The sequence below is a fragment of the Phragmites australis genome, chromosome 5, assembly GCF_958298935.1.
Source record: "Phragmites australis chromosome 5, lpPhrAust1.1, whole genome shotgun sequence".
In the NCBI taxonomy this organism is placed as follows: Eukaryota; Viridiplantae; Streptophyta; class Magnoliopsida; order Poales; family Poaceae; genus Phragmites; species Phragmites australis.
Genome location: NC_084925.1, coordinates 44,581,337 through 44,600,212, shown reverse-complemented (window position 1 = coordinate 44,600,212; position 18,876 = coordinate 44,581,337). Strand labels below are relative to the sequence as shown.

At 45.1% G+C, this 18,876-nt stretch overlaps 3 protein-coding genes across 6 annotated transcripts; 2 read left to right on the top strand and 1 right to left on the bottom strand.

Moving 5' to 3' along the window:
• Nucleotides 1-979: 979 nt before the first annotated feature.
• LOC133917740 (uncharacterized) lies at nucleotides 980-5,439 on the bottom strand. 2 transcript variants are annotated; one of them, XM_062361603.1, is made up of 4 exons: nucleotides 4,936-5,439; nucleotides 1,680-3,033; nucleotides 1,279-1,365; nucleotides 980-1,154 (listed from the first exon to the last, which is right to left on the bottom strand). In XM_062361603.1, the coding sequence occupies exons 1-4, from the start codon at nucleotides 5,356-5,358 to the stop codon at nucleotides 1,102-1,104; spliced, it is 1,917 nt and encodes a 638-aa protein (XP_062217587.1). In that variant the 5' UTR covers nucleotides 5,359-5,439; the 3' UTR covers nucleotides 980-1,101. The 2 variants fall into 2 exon arrangements, with proteins under 2 accessions (XP_062217587.1, XP_062217588.1); XM_062361604.1 differs by having other exon boundaries at nucleotides 1,279-1,362.
• Nucleotides 5,440-8,619: 3,180 nt separating this feature from the next.
• Nucleotides 8,620-12,495, top strand: LOC133919934 (uncharacterized). 2 transcript variants are annotated; one of them, XM_062364506.1, is made up of 8 exons: nucleotides 8,620-9,063; nucleotides 10,454-10,601; nucleotides 10,682-10,832; nucleotides 11,074-11,199; nucleotides 11,270-11,350; nucleotides 11,434-11,626; nucleotides 11,721-12,003; nucleotides 12,088-12,495. In XM_062364506.1, exons 1-8 carry the CDS (start codon nucleotides 8,815-8,817, stop codon nucleotides 12,327-12,329), a joined length of 1,473 nt encoding a protein of 490 aa, XP_062220490.1. In that variant the 5' UTR covers nucleotides 8,620-8,814; the 3' UTR covers nucleotides 12,330-12,495. The 2 variants fall into 2 exon arrangements, with proteins under 2 accessions (XP_062220490.1, XP_062220492.1); XM_062364508.1 differs by lacking the exon at nucleotides 12,088-12,495 and having other exon boundaries at nucleotides 11,726-11,889.
• A 559-nt stretch (nucleotides 12,496-13,054) lies between these two features.
• LOC133919933 (uncharacterized) lies at nucleotides 13,055-18,145 on the top strand. 2 transcript variants are annotated; one of them, XM_062364505.1, is made up of 6 exons: nucleotides 13,055-13,489; nucleotides 16,109-16,199; nucleotides 16,378-16,547; nucleotides 16,852-16,879; nucleotides 16,965-17,073; nucleotides 17,919-18,145. In XM_062364505.1, exons 1-6 carry the CDS (start codon nucleotides 13,214-13,216, stop codon nucleotides 17,998-18,000), a joined length of 756 nt encoding a protein of 251 aa, XP_062220489.1. In that variant the 5' UTR covers nucleotides 13,055-13,213; the 3' UTR covers nucleotides 18,001-18,145. The 2 variants fall into 2 exon arrangements, with proteins under 2 accessions (XP_062220489.1, XP_062220488.1); XM_062364504.1 differs by having other exon boundaries at nucleotides 13,056-13,489; nucleotides 16,375-16,547.
• The last annotated feature ends 731 nt before the right edge of the window (nucleotides 18,146-18,876 follow it).

Below are 18,876 nucleotides of genomic sequence, written 5' to 3'. Positions count from 1 at the left end.
TGAATTTGCAAAAAGGGAACATATGAAACATTCCAATATTTTGACAATTAATAACATCTATTTTACATGGAGCAGCTTTAGGTAGAAGAGTATCATTATCAGCTATATATGGTAGACATAGCAATATCTGAAGCACCAACCACCTTTAAAATCAAAGATCTTACGGACAGCACAGAAACATATATCACAAGCACACATCAATAAGATCCACTCTAATGAACTGCTATTATAGAATTCAGTTTTCGGCCCTGAATCAGATAGGAGCCAACAAAAAACACAATTTAGCAAACTTCTCAACATAGACTCATTTAACAAAGATATATCTGGATACTGTTTGAAACCAAACAAAGTACAATCATTTATATAAAATTGGTAAGAGCTCGCAGAGGTCGTCACGACTGTGAAGAAACTTATATTTTATACAGTAAAGATTATCTAAAAAACTATGAGTAATAATTTTCTTCCACTTCATTGTCCCTAGCATAGTTCTTAGTTTCTAAAACTAGTATACTAGCAGCATCGAAATGCACGATGCATCCACTTGGCAATCTCATAGCAAAGATAGCAAGTTTTCACCTTCATTTGCAAAAAAAAATCCCATTGAGTAGTATTTTAGCCTTTTTCTGGTTAACATTATGGAATAACCCGTGCATCTTTAGTCCTGGCTTAGCATGATCTGCGAAAAAAGTTCGCCGAGCTACATAGAGCATCACAGAAGGATGTGAAATACACTCCCCCTTGTTCCAATGGTAATTAACCAGCACGGCATACAGTAGACAAACGGTTTTTTCCCCGTCATGGTGCTGTAATCAAACTGACGATTCTGATTGCGACAATTCGTGAACTATGATAAGAACATCAGAATTCAGAATATGCTGAATTGCTGACAAGGTTCAGAAGTTTCTCCATCTTGCCGTTCATTCATGATGGGTCTACACAGACCACAGTAAATAAGCTATTCATGTATATCTGAGCGGATAACAGATTTCATCACAAACTTTTACAGACGACAGACAAGGCAACAACACGTGGCATGCAGCAACCTAATTTCGAAATCCTTATTCCCAAAATTTACAGTAACTACATTTCCCACGCCTTGAATCAACCCCTACCACAGTTGAGTCTCGATCGAAATGAGAAGAATGATCGATGAGCTGCAATAGCAAATCAGAAAGCATAAGTTGAGTGGCAGAGAAATAAAAGAACGAATGACATGAGAAACTACACAAAATGCGTCTCGAGACATTAATTATAAATGGGCAGCTCAAACATATTTACCTTTTGGTGATTTCTCTTGTGGAACTATCTCACCCAGTTCGGACTTCGCAGGAGAAACGGCTACAAGGCTTTGCAAAGAGCAAGCTGCTGAAAATATATAAAAATTGTGCTTAGGAGAGTTCGGTTGTAAGTGTCATAGTTTGATGCGCACAGGTTATGAAAGGAGCATGTAAAGTTCTGTACAAATTTAGGAATACTTTTGTTTTTCAAATTGCAATACTAAAAGAGCATAAAAATTTAGAAGAATTTTTGTCACTGCCAATAAGTGGTTTTGTTTATTTGACACTTTAGTCTACAGTTGGTTTCATATTTTATTGATGTGAGTGATATTATAATCAAGAAGTTAATTTTTTTCAGTAGAAAATTATCAATTTATTAGAAGAAAAGAGCGTGAAAATCACCTCGTGGAGATACCGGATAGCCATGGTCCGTATAATCAGAGGCAGCATCTGAGGAGCCCATCCTGGGCTTGATCGAATCAGCGGACTGCCACCCTCCGCTCGTGCTGTCGTCATCGGCTAGCGAGGGCACCGACGGCGACGTGCAGTCGATGATGGTGACCTCCTTGCCTCTGTTCTTCTTCCCGAAGCTCAGGAACCTCTTGAATCCCCTCACCGTCTCTCTCGGCGACCGCGCCGTGCTGGAGACCCTGCTGCCCGCGCTGCCCGGAGTCCTCGGTGCGCTCTTCTCGGCGCGTTCTTCGCGCTTCTTCCGCAGGAGAGCGGCGTCTGCTTCGAGCAGCCTCTCGATGGACTGATCCCGAGAGCTGCATGATGGCTGCGCGCTGTTGGGAGGTGTGCCCCCTGACCTGCCGGAGAAAGAGGCCTCGTCGGAGCTCTTTCTTGCCGGTGCTTCTTCTGCATTCGTCGTCGCGATTTCTGCGGCAGTTGCGTCGGTTGGCGCCGTCGTCTGTTCGGCATTCTCTTGGTTGGTCTTCACACAGAACTCCGGCTCAGCATCGGAAGGAGCTAAAGGTTCAGGAAGGCTCATGGCTTGCTCCTCGACGGCGTCCTTGTTGACGTAGACGTAGCTCGGCTCGGTGTCTGACTCACTGGGAATCTCTCCGTGGGTATTGCAAAGCTTGTCAGGAGAGGCGTCCACGTTCTCATCACCGCATTTCTCGACGTCAGCGTCTTTCGCTCCAGGTTCTCCGTCTGGCACAGCTTCGACCACCTCGCCGCCATCTGACCCTGGCAAGGCGGCTCGCGCGTTCGCTGCACCGGTGCCGCCGCTACTGTCACCCCTGACGACGAACGACCTCGGCGGAGAAACCTTCGGGGTTTCGCCATGAGCAATCTGCTCGCTTAAGCGGCTCTGCACCGGCGCGGCGGCATCCGCGTTCGGCAGGACCATCTCCCTGTCGAGATCCTCGAGGCCGCCGGAGCTAGCCCGTCGGGGCAGCGAGCGCGGCAGCTTCTTCCCCGCCGGCTTCGCGAAGGCGTGCCCTTTCACGGAGGTTTTGCGCCTCGAGGACGTCTTCGGTCTCGGCGTCGGTATGTCTGTGGCTGTGGCTGTCGCGTCGCCGGCCGACCGCGCTTGGCTGTACTTGCCGGCGTCACCGGCGGCGTGTGTCTCTGATGGCGGCGGTTCTTGCGACAGCGCCCGCCGCCTCCCCACGTCGGTGCGGTTCCTGCTCGTGGCGGCGGACGACGAGAAGCTCCTGGTGTGCGCGTGCTTCTTGCCGGAGATCCTCCTCGGAGCAAGAGCGGCGTTCGAGCTTCTTCTCTTGTCGTCGTTGCTCCGTTCAGTTTTCCCCTGCACGTGCCACAGCGACCCAGTTAAACAAACGTACTGGCATAAAGCTTAATTTCCTTGGAATCAGGACTACCTGTTCTGCTCATTTTTCAAATGAAAATTCAAACCATATCACTAAAATTTTGCACTTTCATGTCTACGCTTGAAGTGAAAATATTTTGCCAGTCAAATTAGTCGACCGAAACGACAGCGACACAACGTGTTTACATGACGAGAGAGAATATTTTTTCCTGATCTTGACTTTTTTGGCAGCCGACACGGATGAGTTTCTGTTTCTCACAAAAATTTGACTCTTCTACGTGGTAGCAAGTACGAGCACTCTCTTCTTTGAACAATCAAACCCATTCTCACGGTCAAGTAGCACGGATGAACTGACGTAGTTGAACACACAACACGCAGGGCATTCGTCGGTACACTTGTACCACGCACATTCATTTACATCAAGTACATACAGTGGTAATCACAAGTTGATTTCGAAAACGAAATGCAGACGTGATTCTGCATGCTCTCAAGGGCGTAAACAGAAAGAATCGAGGGATAATGAACGAGAAAGGCTTCATAAGGAAAGGACATGCATTGGAATATAAAAAGAGGTTTCATTCTCAACCGTGATATGCTTTAATACACGGTCCGTCTACCCCAGAACGGTCAAGCATTTCAAGGCCAACACACTTGATTTTTCATGTACCGGATTCTGACACCCTCACCACCACTGCCACCTCAAGCGTTGTCACCCTGCCACTCGTCCGCGCACTCTTTGGCAAACCCTTGTCCTCGCCGCTGTCTCCCTCCCCCCCCCCCCTCATTCCTCGCCTCTAGCAAGTTTCTTGACGGAGTCATCGTCCCCCGCTATGTCCTCCTTTTTCGTCTTTGCTAGCTCCCGCCATCAGATTCACCATCGTCGTCCACTCCTTCGCTAACCTCTTTCTTGCTTGACGTTCCCACCGCCGATCCTACCCACCGCCCTATAGCTCCGACTGCACTACCGTTGCCTCGCTGCACCGCCGTGTCATTGCCCACCACCTGTCTCACCATTGCCATAACCTTCCCTCTAAGCCCACCCACCCCCACACCCTAAACATAACCCCCAAATTCAAAACTCTAACCTCGCCGGAGCCCTCGCCAGAGTTAGGAAAACGACCCTGAGTGTGGATCATGGCGCACATCGCATGGTCAGGAAATCGAGTGAACCCTCCAACGAGCTTTTGCTTTTTCCGTTAATATAACAGCTTTATTGACGCACTGAATCTGGATGCTGCTGCCTGCACGGTTCTGCCACGTACTAGCTCTGAAACTAAACAGCACCTCCAATTGTGCGTGAGGTGCAATTTCTTCACCACCATTTACTTGTTTTTATCCCCCACTTTAGAACATTTGACATTGCTCTTTTCCCCCCGAAAAGATTGGACATTGATCTTTCACTTGTTAGAAATGTTATGTTCATGGAGTATTTGCTGCACTATGCGAGATGCTGCGTACTGGAAGAAGAGAAAAAGTTATGAACTCGAGTATCATCTCTGGCAAAAGCAGAGCAGCCTGAAGACAGAGAGCCCGAGACTATACTTTCTTTCGCCGGACATTAAGAACGTACGGCGGTGAACGGGAACGTGTCACATCTATGTGTCGCCCACCCTACGCTCATAGCTATATCATGGCAAGGATCAACAGGAATCATGAAAATAATTTCCTTCTCGGGAGGAAGGACCAGCAGCTTTGAAAGATTTTCAAGTGAAAGGAAGAATCGTGAAGGATTGAAAACCAGTAAACCACAAGATGAAACTCTTCTAAAAACGAGATGAAACCGTTAAAAAACGACCTGCTTAAGAAAGAAACCCGGCGACGTGTCGTGACAACAACCGCAAACCAAGAACCGTACATAAACTTCGTAACAGAATTACCGACCTGCTCCTCTCCGGCCGTGTCGTCGTCCATCGTGCCACCGGCGGGAGCCGTCTCCCCGCCGATGACGCCTGCGCGGCCTCCGAGCTCGAGCTGCGCCCAGAGAGCCTTGACCTCGGCCTCCTTGCGCTCCATGCGCGCGCGCCATCCGTCCCGCAGCCGCTCGTCCCTCCTCCGCACGTACGCCTCGTACATCCTGCCCCTCACGTCGCCGCTGCCAACACCCACCTCCGCCTCCTCCATGCCACCGTAGCCGACACCACCGCCAGTGTCGTCGTAAGCGGGAGCGTCGTCGTGCGCGCTGCCGTTGTTGCCGTTGTTCCGCTCGGCGAGCCCTTGCTTGTACCCCGCGAACTGCCGCTCCAGCTCGGCAGCCATCTGCCGCAGGTCCACCAGCGCTCCCGAGCCCGAGCCGTCGCGCTGCATGATCGATCGATCGCCGGCGGACCGGCCTCGTCGAGGCACGCCCGCTCGCGCGCCCGCGGTTTGTTTGGTCGTCACGTCGGCCGATTCCTGCGCACGCACGCGTGGAAAGAAATGGGACGTGGCGGAGGCTTTCGGGTTTGGATTTCACGTCCGGTTTTTGACTTTGTGGGGGAACGAACGGAGGGAGGGGGGAGGCCGAGCCGGGCGGGCGGTGGTGGCGTCGTGGGGCGCACGCGCGGCGCGGAGCGCGGTGCGGCGACGGGTGGGTTTGTTACGTGGGGGTTGAGATAATCGACGGGAGAAGCGGGGGATATCTGGGAAAAAGGCTCAGGTGTGGGGACGCTTGGGCCGGCGCCGCACCGTGACGTGGGCCAGGCCATGGATGCATGCACCGTGACGTGGGCGATTAAATACGGTGGCCTGGTTTTCTGGTGGCGTGGCGAAGAACATGCACGACGGCGTTAACGCTGTTTGGGTAAGAGCGTTTAAAGAAAAAGAGTGTTAAATATCTATATAAAAATTATAATTTTTAATACAACATATAATACACATGTTTAAATATAGTTAATTATTTTTTACTAATATTAATAAAAAAACAGTACTTAAATAAGCTTATTACTCTTTGTCTAAACATTTATGCTAGTATAATTAAGAAAAAAAACTTACTACTAATATAAATAGCGAAATAAGCATATTTCTCATAGTCTAAACACCTATGTTAGTATGGTACAAAATCTATTTTTTTGGTAAACATCCCATTGTATACCCTCTTAGCCGACGGTGTTACGAGCTCCGAACATATACAGGGAGACGGGAGGTCACATCTCACTCAGGCACGTAACAATGTAACATGACTCGTTGCTCCACGAGGGCAGCAGACATGATAGCGTGCGATGCATAGTGTTCCAGTACCATACCTGTAGCTACTACGACCGACGACGACGCAGACAAATATCTGTTTCTTTAGCTCGCGCTGGTGCACTCTGTCCGAGAGAATGAGAGCTGCAGGGAAGCGCAGAGCGTTGCATCTGCTTTTTGTTGCCCATTATACTCCTTGGTCGAGTCGAGTCAGTGGCACCCGATGCAGCAGGGCTACACATGTACGCGCCACATTTATGATTTATGCACTTTTGCTTCGTCTCGTTGCATTGGCAATCTGGCAATCCCTGCCCTTACTTTCAAACGCCTTCGTGATCAAGTTTATTCCCGGGGGCCGTATTGATCTTCATTAGACTGTGCATGGCTACTCATCGCCAGCTTAGTAGTTTTTATGTTGCTGAGCTTGTCACGGGAATATAGTGGTGTAATTGGAAGCAGAGCATGGGTTGGTAGAGCAGTTAAGCCAAGGGCTGGCCAGGTGGCCATTCTCCAGAAATTCAGATGACCTACTGGTTCTGCTGGCTCCCTTGTTGGACGTCATTTCTGTGACAAATTTCACATGATTTCTTGGGTTCTCTAAATCATTGGCATCTGCGTTGCAAGGCTGAGAGCCCGTTGCGAGAGCATTCCAAAATAGTAGCTATCCCATCTTCTATCCGTGTCGATCGTCAAAACAAATAGAGTCTCCAACACGCATGCCATTTTGACAGTCTCACCATCCACGTCCTCCCGCACGTTAAATTTGACGGTGTCTCTCTCCCACACCATCCTCCAACGTTTGATCGCCCCGTGCGGTTGCTCCTATCCCCGTGCCAGTCAAGGGGAGGGGTGCCACCCTTCTTCCTCTTTCTTCTCCCTAAGCACATCTATGAGTTGCGTTGCCATAGGCTAGATTGCCGCTCCTCTCCCACTCAGCTGCACCCTGCTCCCTGGGCCTGAACCACTCGAGCTTGTCGCACACAAGCGCCCCTCCTCTCCTCAAAATTTGGCTATGCTGGCCGAATTTACCAAATTTTGATAGAATTTGATCAGATTTTGACCTCTCATCGGCAACGAATAACGGTGAGGTCCAGCCAGGGAGCGGTACCATCATGACTAGCGCGTCGAGGGGAACCCGTTTTGGGTGGTGGCGGCAACATGCACGCTGGTGAGGTAGGCTTGCGATGATAATGGCAGTGGCGGTTGTCGGGCACACAACGGCGGCTCGATCCAGAGGGAGAGAGAAGGGGAATGGGCCGGTGTGAGGTTCCTGGGACCGTGATTAAGCTCGTCATGGGCTCAATTCGGGCGGAGGCAACTCGAGGAGGAAGGTCGGTGCGGATGTCGGTGAGTGAAGCTTGGTGGCCGATGAGGAAGAAGAAAGGGGCGCGTCGAGGAGGTGGTGGACGAGCTCACGACATAACTCGTTGGGGATCTCGGTGGTAGATGGCGAGGAGGGGAGTCGGGGTGGCTCGGCAACGCTGCTCGGCTGCTGCCCTGCTCTGGCGAGGATGAGAAGGAGTGGTCTGAGAGAGAAAGAGAGAATGACATGTGGGCTTGTAAATATATTGTTAGTTATAAAATACTTTTAAAAAATAGGAGAGAGAATACAGAATGTGAAATATGGATGTATTGTTGGAGTAAAGTAATATAGAGAAAGAATCTTTATAGATGATAGTTCATATGATAATATAAATGGTGTATTATAGATGTTTTGTTGGAGTTACTCTGGTGGGGTTGATCACTTCGAGAATGAGATCGTTTGCTAGGTCTCAATCGAAAACTATATTTACTGCTTCAGATATGATCACAAGCCAAAGCTATTTACACACCGGATAAGTCGGCACTATATATGTTGTTAAAAAAATGCTAAAAGTTATCAGGTGCAGAGGAAGAATGGCAATAACTAAATCTAATTATGCCATTCTACCTATGATCCAAAAGTTAGCAATACATAACAAGAATGGCTAAAAGCTTTAATGTTACGAGATAGCGAGAATGTAACCGATAACCGATCATAAAGTAAGGAGTGATCCACGATTACTTTGGATGAAGTGGGTTAGATGATCAGAGTGCACCCTCTCATGCATTGAACGATGTGACAGATACTAAGATCACGAGTTGTTCAAATCACTTAAATGCATTCTTCTCTAGCGTTTTTTAGTGGTTTTCTCTAGCATTTTCAACATTGAGTAGTTAGTTTTCTTTCTAAAATGCCATTGAGTTTTGAATTTCAGGATGAGATTGTTTGTATCACTCTCCTGTCTCCTCTTAATGAATCGGCTAAAAAAATTCCAAATTGTTTTATTTCAGTTCTTTTTTTCTTTGTTGTATCCGTCGGGTTCTCAATTTCTATTTAATACAATTAGCCGCTCTCATTCTTAAAAAAAGAAAAAAGTCCAAATAAGCCATGTCGTCGCCTGCAGGCCCAGCTGCCGATTTTGGTTCTCGACGTCCGTAACTCTCCCGTCTCCCCTCTGCCCACCACCCATGGCGCTTCCGTCCCCAAAACCCTAGCCCCAAATACTACCCTCCCGCTCCCCGCCCACAGGCCACCACCGGCTCCCACCTCGCCCGGCGGGGGGCCAGGGCCAGGCCATGGAGCACCACCACCACAAGCCCGGCCTACGCGTGCGCCTCCGCATCACCGCGGCGCGGCGCCGCGCGTGGCTCTCCGCCGGCCTGCGCTCCGCGTGCCGCAAGCCTCCGCGCCGCGACCCGGCGGATTCCGTCCACAAGGTCGCACGACGCGAGATCGGCGGCGGCCACCGCCGACCGCCGCGACCCGCGGCCCCCTCGTCCTCCGCGTTCTCATGCCCCGAGAAATTCCGCAACTTCCAGCTCCAGGTTTGTGCTCCGAGCACCCTCTCGTAGGTTGCTGTTATAGTCATAAGGAATCTAGTGGCGCCATAGAAACTCCTACCGTCAGCTGATACGGGAACACTTGCGGTGCTCAGGGGTTGCTAATTTAGGGGATGTACTGTCCAACTTGATCCTTATTATGAAATGGTGATACTCCTGGAGGTGTTAGTATAATGATTATAAACTGATATTCTGATAGTTTGGTGAACTGAAGTTGCTTCTGACAAGGGGTGTGTGTGTGGCTAGATCTGGGAGCCCCGTGATAGGAATATCAATTCCTAACGTCCTATGACCTATCCCTAGTTTGGCATGCACTGATTCAGTGTGGAGTGTTTGTTGCTGACGAGCTCAGCTTGCAACTGGATTTGTAGGTTTGTCAGGTTGCCTGACATGGACGGTGCAAGGCATGTTTGGCATGACAAAGCTTGCAATGGTTGAAAACATCAATATCACCTAAAACTGGATGGCTGTAAAATAACTCGATGCATGAGTTTAATAAACTACATGGTGTACATGCTATCGTCAATTTGCTTGTCAACATGGGCTGGAAAAAGAACATGGCATATAATTTTAAAATCCACGATTTCTCACTGCCGCTTCGCTTTATTCTTTCCTGTTCTTTCAGTTGTTGAATATGCAACGCATCAAATTCCTAACTTTGTGTACAGTTAATCAGTTATTCATGTGATGTATGAAAACCGTTGTTTGTGAGGAATCTGGAAGACTAAGACATGTCAGTTAAAGTGTAACTTCTAGGCTTGTTTCCTTCATGTGTGTAAGTGATTTTTTTTAAGAACATGTTAGATTTTAGTTCATTGTTCGTAATATCAATACTTCTTGCATAGCTCAACGTTTTTTCGAATAACCAAACTGCCACTATACCACATCTGTGAGCATGTGCTTACCAGCATCTACATGCGAGCAAATAGTAACTCTGACAAATTGTGAATTTCTGTTTGTACATATCATATGGTTAGCATGTTGGAGTGTGACAATCTTGTATGATTTATTCTGTTTACCCCGCATATCATGTTGCTGATTGAGTTGGAGTGGCATGGAGAAGTAACTAAGAGTGGTATGCAGACTTAGAGGTGTTTTTTAAGTTAATATTGTTTGCTCTTATGGGTAAGGGAAATTGAAAAGAAATACGATATTGCAGTTTGATACCTTTTCAGATATGGATGCTCACATATTTGTCCTTCAAAATTATAGTAACAGGGATTTTCACATGTGAAGCATGCATAAGATCAGTGTTAAATACTAACACCACATTTTGCAATATATGAATGAGAAGGACTTCATTTACTATCTAGCATGTTACCATGTATGATTTAGTTCTTGTACAGTAATTTATGCATTTTAATTGGCTGTGCAGGAAGAATATGACACGTACGATGACGAAGTCCATTTTCTTGTTCAGTTGCCATTTTTGTGGAGCAGAACCAAAATTATTGAGATTGTTGCAGCAAAAGATGTTATATTTGCACTCGCCCAATCAGGTCTATGTGCTGCATTTAATCGAAGTAAGTCTCATACTTTGCAGTATTTGTTTTTGATTTTGCTCTGTTTATGTTCCTGATAAACCTTCTTATCATGTTGACAGCGACAAACAAACGCATATGCTACTTGAATATAAGTCCTGATGAAGTTATTAGGAGCTTGTTTTATAATAAGAACAACGAATCCCTTATCACTGTTTCAGTTTATGAATCAGATCGTTTCAGTTCGTTGAAGTGCAGAACAACTCCAATAGAGTAAGAGACCTCGTCCATTTCTTCTTGAACTAGTCTATTATTTCTATGTTTTTTCCTCCTTTGTGTGTTAAAAAAAAATATCAGTAGGACTATCATGGCTTTAGATGTTGGTATAATTTCTTAGCTTACTGTTGCTTTTCTGTAAGACATGATCAGTTTGGTAGCGATTTTTAAAGCAAACGGATTTTTTCTAATACTTGTTTATACTAATTTGTCTTCTGTGGCCACAATTGCTTTTTAGGTACATCAGAAGAGGCCAATTGAATGATGGATTTCCTTTATTTGAAACTGAATCACTAAAATATCCTGGCTTCGTTGAGTTTGATGATGTTAATGGCAAAGTATTGACCTTTTCGGCCCAGGATAGGTAAGTGACATTTTGCTCTACAGTTTGACAGCAGGCCTATGTGCATTGTTTAATCGCTTCTTCTTTGCAGTACTTACAAAGTATTTGATCTAAAGAACTACAGCTTTCTGTATTCCATATGTGATAAAAACATCCAGGAGATAAAAATAAGGTTTGCTGTCACTGATCACTGATAAAGTCATCTTTGATTTAGGTAGTTCATATCATGTTCTTATCCATATTCTCTTCCATCAGTCCTGGAATCATGCTCGTGATATACCAGAAGACAAATTGTCATGTTCCACTAACGATATTGTCAATTGAGGATGGAACTCCACTGAAAACTTTCACTCAGTTGCTGCATCGAAATAGAAAGGTTGACTTCATCGAGCAGTTTAATGAAAAGCTTCTCGTGAAGCAAGACAAGGAAAATCTCCAGATTATTGATGTAGGCCACTATTATTATTTGTCCTGTCAATTCCTTTCATTGTGGGAGCTGCAACTTGCAGTTTATTTTTGAACTGACTTGAGTCTCTGGCCAGGTTAGAAACTCCGATCTGATTGAAGTCAACAAAACCGAGTTCATGACCCCCTCAGCATTCATCTTTCTCTACGAAAATAATCTATTCCTGACATTTTGCAATAGGACAGTTGCAGCCTGGAATTTTCGTGGAGAGCTAGTTACGTCATTTGAGGACCATGAGTTGTGGCATCCTAACTGCAATACCAATAATATATACATCACTGCCGACCAGGACTTGATTATCTCATATTGCAAAGTTTCAAAGCAGGCTGCGGATTGTGTTGACAGCGAGGCCGGAGAAGGTATGTTTAAATTTCAGTCAACATTGTCATTTCTTGATAATATTTTCTTTAGTCATAGGAATAACCAGGCTGAATTTATCTCAGTTTCGTCCATGGGATCAATTAACATGAGCAACATCTTTACGGGAAAGTGCGTTGCAAAGATCTCCGCCAGCGACCCTAGTCTCAATGTTGCTCCTCGAAAGAGAGGTGGCAGAAGTAGATCTACTATCCATAGCACTGTTTCTGAAGCTCTTGAGGACATCACCGCCCTCTTCTACGATGAGGACTGCAATGAAATCTACACTGGAAACAGCAAAGGCCTGGTTCATGTCTGGTCAAATTAACCTTGACATCCACCCCCGTTCTTGTACATACCTCTTGTACCTGGATTTGTTTTCCCTTACAGAACAAAAATGTAATAGCCATCCGGTCAGATTATAGTGGATTGTAACCTCCTAGACGTTATATCATTGGTAGAATAATCTGAATGTAGAGTTTGTTTTCTGGTAATGTACGTAGGCGAAAAGGTTCTTCACACAAGTCATTCTATTTCAAAATCTGGTCGAAGTTTCAATGATGGCAACTATTAGACTCTCCTACATCTAATTAATCACTCTGGTTTTAGGTCATCTTTAGTACATATTTTAAAATCTCATCTCTTATAATATTATTATAATATCTTCTAATATTATTATAGAATTCTTTATTTTTTAATCTTAGGTAGATACTCTATTTATTATATTTTATTAATTTTTATTTCTCTTTATCATAGTTATCTTCTACAGTATAAATAGTGATGCTAATAGAAGAAAAAGTACCTAAATTTAAAGTGCCAGGCCCCTGTCGCATCACTATAGGGCAGCTATCATTCTCTAACTGTGCGCCGATCGGTTTGGTACCTCTGCTGGAGTTGGCCTCACTCGCCGGCGTTAATAATTTCAATATAAGTTTCAATTACATCTATTCCACGAACCGGCTGTCCTACGGAGTCCCTGACATATGGGACTCCCAGTCCTATCCCCCACCTCTCAGTCTCAGCAGCAATATTAGTGCGGCTTATCTCCAACAAGTCCCAAAACAACACGCACGGACGCAGTAACAACTCCGCCACGGATACAGCAAAGCGCACGTCTCCCCTCCCTCCCCTCTCCTCGCCGTTCGGGTTGGGGGCGTTGCGAAGCGAGACAAGCCACCGGCCCCGCCCCGTCGCCGCACGCCTAGGGTTTCGATGGAGCCCGCCTCTTCGTTCACGTCACCTTCCACGGGGGAGGCGGGGGCGAGGCGGAGGTTGCCGGAGGAGCTGAAGCTGCGGCGGAAGACGCTGGAGACGGTGCTGGAGCAGTGCCAGCGCGCGCTCGATATCATGTGCGAGGGCGATGGTCTGGAGGAGCCCGCCGAGGCGGCGGATCAGAAGGAGGGGGACGGCGAGGCGAACGGCGACGGGTGCGGTGACGACGTGGCGCAGCCGCCGGCCCCGTCGGACGCCGACTACGAGACAGACGAGGTGAGGGGGAGATCTCGCTGCGCGTCTATCAATTTCGTTATCTGGGGCTTCTTAGGGGATTAGGAATCCCTGTTCCGGTATTGGTGGCTCGATTGATTGGTGGTTTGCGGCAATCAGGCGCTTCGTGAGATGTGGACGCGAGGGACTTTAGTAGTTTAGCCGGATCGCAGGTTGCTGCGTTCTGGAATCAGGTCAAATTTACACGAAACTGCTCCAATTTGAGTGGCCGCTCCACAATTTTAGCATCACTTATTGCTAATTTGCTATACTGTTTTTGTGGTGTCAGTTGGTGACTCAGCAAACAAGTCAGTTATGACGATTTGCCAGATATAGTGCATTCTGGGTCATGGATGGTCTAAGGGCCTGTTTGTTGTAGCTTTGGATTCTATAAAGCAGCTTCTAGATTGTAGATTTTGATAAACTGGATTGTACAAAGCTGATGGTTATTTGGCATCCTGGATTCTGGGTGGGTTGTATGTTTGATTTGGTTGCGTAATGTCCGTAATACCCCTGGTTTTTCTGAGTGCATATTTATGTCTATTTAATGCCTAACACCAGTTAACTCATACGCCTAACACCAAACATAATTTAACGTCATGTGCTATAGGACATTTGAAAGAGCAATGCACCGAATTGTTCTCCTACCACTCCAATACTGACTAAGGAAGCCAAGGAACAGTAAGAAGGACGCAATTATAAGCAAGGAATTGAAACTAGAGGCAGCATTTTTCAAGTTTGAGTTCGCGAAGGGCCATACAAGCACAACATTCCAGAGCTATCTAAAGCCAAAAAAATACAGCAATGTGCAACGAACTGCAATGGGCAACGAACTTAATATGACGAAACTAGCAGATTAGCAGATTTTCCCAGGTGCTGAGCTCCCAATCCAATTAGCAGCACGCTGGCTCCCAATGAATAAAAAATCTAACCCAATACAGCTTGATGAGTGCTTCAGAACGGGGCAGCGCATTACCGTTCCTGGAGCGCACGGCGATGGGGCTAGTAGGTTGCGCATCCGGGGCGCTCCTCATGCAGCAGACCGCCTCGGGCTGCCTGGGGAGGTGGCTGGGAGATTGGCGCCAGGAAGAGATCGGGAGAGAGCTGGGCTTGGGAAGTGGTACCGATTAGAATAGAAGGACAAAAAAATAATGCTTCGGGAAAAAATAATGGCATTGGTGGGTAATTACATGATACTTGTGTGGGTAATTCTATTTTTTCTATAGTAACAATCTGAAAAAAGCTGGTGGGAGGCAGCTTGTAGATTGTGGTAGAAAATGGAGTTAGATTTGAAAAGCAGATTATACAATCTAATTATTTGTTTTAGCTTCAGCTTTTCACAATCCAAAGCTAAAATAACCAGGCCCTAAGGGGAGGAGTGTGCTTGTGGCGGCTCTCATCTGCATGTGGTACTGGGTAGGTAAGTGATGATATGGTAATAGGTTCTTAAGGTCAAATTTGGAACCTGGAAGTGAAGCATAGGGGCCTCTGTGTATTGTTGCATCATAAGGAGGGAAATTAACAACGATGAGTTTGCATAGCAGATGATGCCATGGATTTTTGGAGTAGTTTATAATTTTTTTTTTCTCGAATACGCAGGAGAGCTGCGAATCTTTGTATTAGATAGGGAAGACGGGTCCAAACAGAAAAACCTCCAAATGGAGGCACACACACACAAACCCTCACATCCACACAAAAGGCACACACACACCTACAAACTCACCCAAGGACACCCACACACTAATTAAGCCAAAACTCAGCTAAACCTTTTGCGCCTGCAGAACACCATAAAGGGATTTCTTCTCTAATTCCACGAAGGACTTCTTGCGACCGAGGGGCTTTTCCATTGAAAACACAATCATTGCGGTGTTTCCATAGCCACCAAGTCCCAAGAATGACAAGGGAACCAAAGCCTTTTCTGCATCTTTTCGCTACTCGATGGTGAGCCCAACGCCACCATTCAGAGAAGATAGTATGCTCACTGGATGGTGCTAGATGCTGTAGGTTCACATGAGAGAAAAGCTCGAACCAAACTTCTCTCGCAAGAATACAATCAGTCAAGATATGTTGTGCAGTTTCGTCATCTTGATCACAAAAGGAGCACCGGACCGGATGAGGCAACCCTCGACGCGCCAAACGATCCGAAGTCCAACAACGATTGCGAATAGCCAACCATAAAAATAATTTGCACCGTAAAGGTGCCCATGATCTCCATAGCCTCTTCCAAGGTTCAAAAGTAATGGCACCAGTGAAGAAGGCCCTGTATGCCGATTTGGAAGAGTTAATGATTTCTGGTTTCAAAGTTTTTCAACTTGTGGATTTAGCAAATTCAATTAGCAGATGATCCCATGGATTTTGGAATATTTGACATATTACGACAAATTTCTTGTGAACCACGGGTCTAGTTGATAGTTCACGGTGCCAAGTTTACTGTATCAAATTCTGTTTTCCTGGTGACTACTTTGGGCTAAACAGTTTTTTGGCACTTCAATTGAGGTCTAAACTGTTTTATGGAATTTATGCATGTTATCAGGGGTGGCATGAATTAAATCAGACTTTCACTGTACTTCCCTTTTGTTCTGAAGATGCCCTAAGGTCTTTACATTTTCATTCACTTTGCAGCTGTGTGATCTTCTCCAATCAAGGGTTCAATCACCTGAATTTCTCGATAAGCTAGGCAGCATTCAGAAGTCAGTATATCAACATGGTGCAGGTGTGCATTTGCCGAGTGAATCATGATTGCCGTATGCTGGATTCAGAAATTAACCATAATTGTTCTTTACCATGAATGCATACACTGACCTTTCCACAATTTACAAATTTCCATTTATTTACTCCTTTCAATTGAACCTGACAACTGAACAGTTCTACAATTACTTATGTAACAGTAGATAAAACTGTATCATGGGATATTATAAGCGCAACAGATATATGGGATGATAAGAGTATGAATGTTAGTGACGATTCAGAGGATGGATATGTTCTCGTTAAGCAAGAGGACATTGTTGATGGGATTGCATGCTTTATGGCTGCATACTTGATGTCACTGAAACAAACTAAGGTATACAAATCTCAGTTCACTTTTTATGTGATCCTGTACCTATTGTGACTCTATATTGTTAGTTTTGTTAGGAGATGGATTATGTGATTACCAATACAAATAATTATCAACCCAACATAATCTCTAATCTTTATGCTAGGATTCATGTAATTTGTTTGTTCCGCTGTTTATATTAATGTGAGGAAGCCTGTCTCTATATCTTTTTTGTTGTCATGCCTTGATTCATCATGAAAGAGAATTTCATACCGCTCATTGATTTTGAAATATTCATTCTTTTGATGGCCAAAACTCTCATGTTATGCAGGACTTAACGCCCAATCAACTTCAACAAGGTAATTAGATTGTGTTCCCTTTTTGAGATGAATTTTGTTAATAAAAGAATATTATGTTAAGACTCCCACTTTTCATTTTTGTCAGCTCTTAGCAAGACATTTTCAGCTAAAAAGAGGAAAAGCAAACTTCAAAAGGCATGGGATGGAACAAAAGTGGTTTACAATATAGCATCATGGAGCACGACAGCTATTGGGTAATTTACTTGTGTCAATCAGTAATTACGAATTCTACTCCTATGGCATTCTCCCAGTAAAGTCATATCCTCAGATCAAGTCAAGGAATGTTGGATCCCTTTTAGCCGTTGTCTTTGCTTTGATTTCTGTAGAACATCAGAAGCTAGGTCTGTTGACTAAGCTTTGGTTTATGTAACAGCATCACAAGTTAGCTACTAGCACAGGTGCCACAGAAGCTTTTTGATAGAACTCCAAGAGCTTTTCAGTGTAACTATGGTAAACAGTGTCTTCAAATTCTATCTAAAGCTATCTTAAACCCAATTCCTTCCAGTAGACTGCTGGGCAAGTCTCACTAGGTTCCTTGGGACTATGCTTAAAGGATTGATATTCTAGGGCCTTCAGCTGGATAACTTTGTTTTACCATTGAAAAAATGAAAAGTGAATCTCAGCCAAACTAAATGGCATTTGAACGTTATGCATAAACTAATACTGACATCAGGGCTGCTGGGCATTATCACATTACGCCTGTTACTGTGTTGTGTCCTTTCTAAATTGGTAGAGGAGGCCAACTGGCTTGAGCCTTTAGGTTCCAATAATATCAGATTACATGCACCAGCTTGATTATAGAAGTAGATTTAATACCCCCACTTGTTCAGCATGCCGGAATTTTTTAATAGTATTTACCTCGCGAGTATCTTCTGCAGATATAATTTTGCAAGCAATTAGACAAAATTATTGTGTCTAGCGATAGACAGTGGCATCCTTGGCATATATGTAGTGATAAGTTTCCAATGAACCTGCTGGTGTTAAATATTCCTGTTGCTGTGTAACTACTCCGTACTAATTCTCTATTGTCCTTGTGCAGTATCTACCAGAATCCAGCGATTGTACAAGCAGCAAGTGCAGCCTTTTGGACATCCTGTCGTGTAATATCCAAGTTTCTGTGATGCAAACCTGCACTCATTGTGTGGCTGCGGGCAACGCCAAAGGCTTCCCTGTGTTTCCAAAGATCAAAGGGAAGCATTGTTGCCAAACTTTGCGGTACACTTACATTATGATGCAAATATTCCCCCAGGCGCAAGTTCGTTGATAGCTTTTAACAGTGAGATCATGTGTCAGAAGATATCTGCTCATAGCTTCAAATCATTTCAGTGACCTTCCTGTGTTTACCGTACCATTTGTATCCAGCCTCCAACCATAAATGTTCCCTTGTACATAAGCCCATTGGTTGCATGTCAAGCATCCACTCAACATTGGTGTATCGGTGGTCGCCAAAAAAAAAAAAAAAGGTGTATCAATGTGATCATAAATATCTCAATTCGTTTGATTCACTCACGTGTGATTCCCTCCTCTTTTGTAGAAGTTCACAATATATTTGACATCTCAGATAGTATTATTCTCAGGTGTGAAACAGTTACTGAGATCCGTAGTATTATTCTTAGCACATGATACTGATGTTACCATAGATGCAGATTCTCCAAATTTACTCATTGTAACTGTGGAAGTTCACAATACTTCTCGGTTGCTGTACGTGCTATAACATACAGTTTCAATTTCTAGAGCAAAATATAGTAATCTACAGCCAAAAACGTCAAAAAAATAATCTACGGCCTACATGAAAAGAGAAAGGAAAAATGTGTGTACACCCTTGTGTAGGGATTGCAGGATCTGAAAAACTGGACTACAAAATGTTCAAAAAACCACACAGTACAAAGCAGGCCGCATCAGACTCAAAAAGTCCACGATGAAGGTAACATGCAAGATGCTACTCTTCCTTCCTGACAATTGACTGCAAAATCGGAATACCTAATCATTGATCTGGT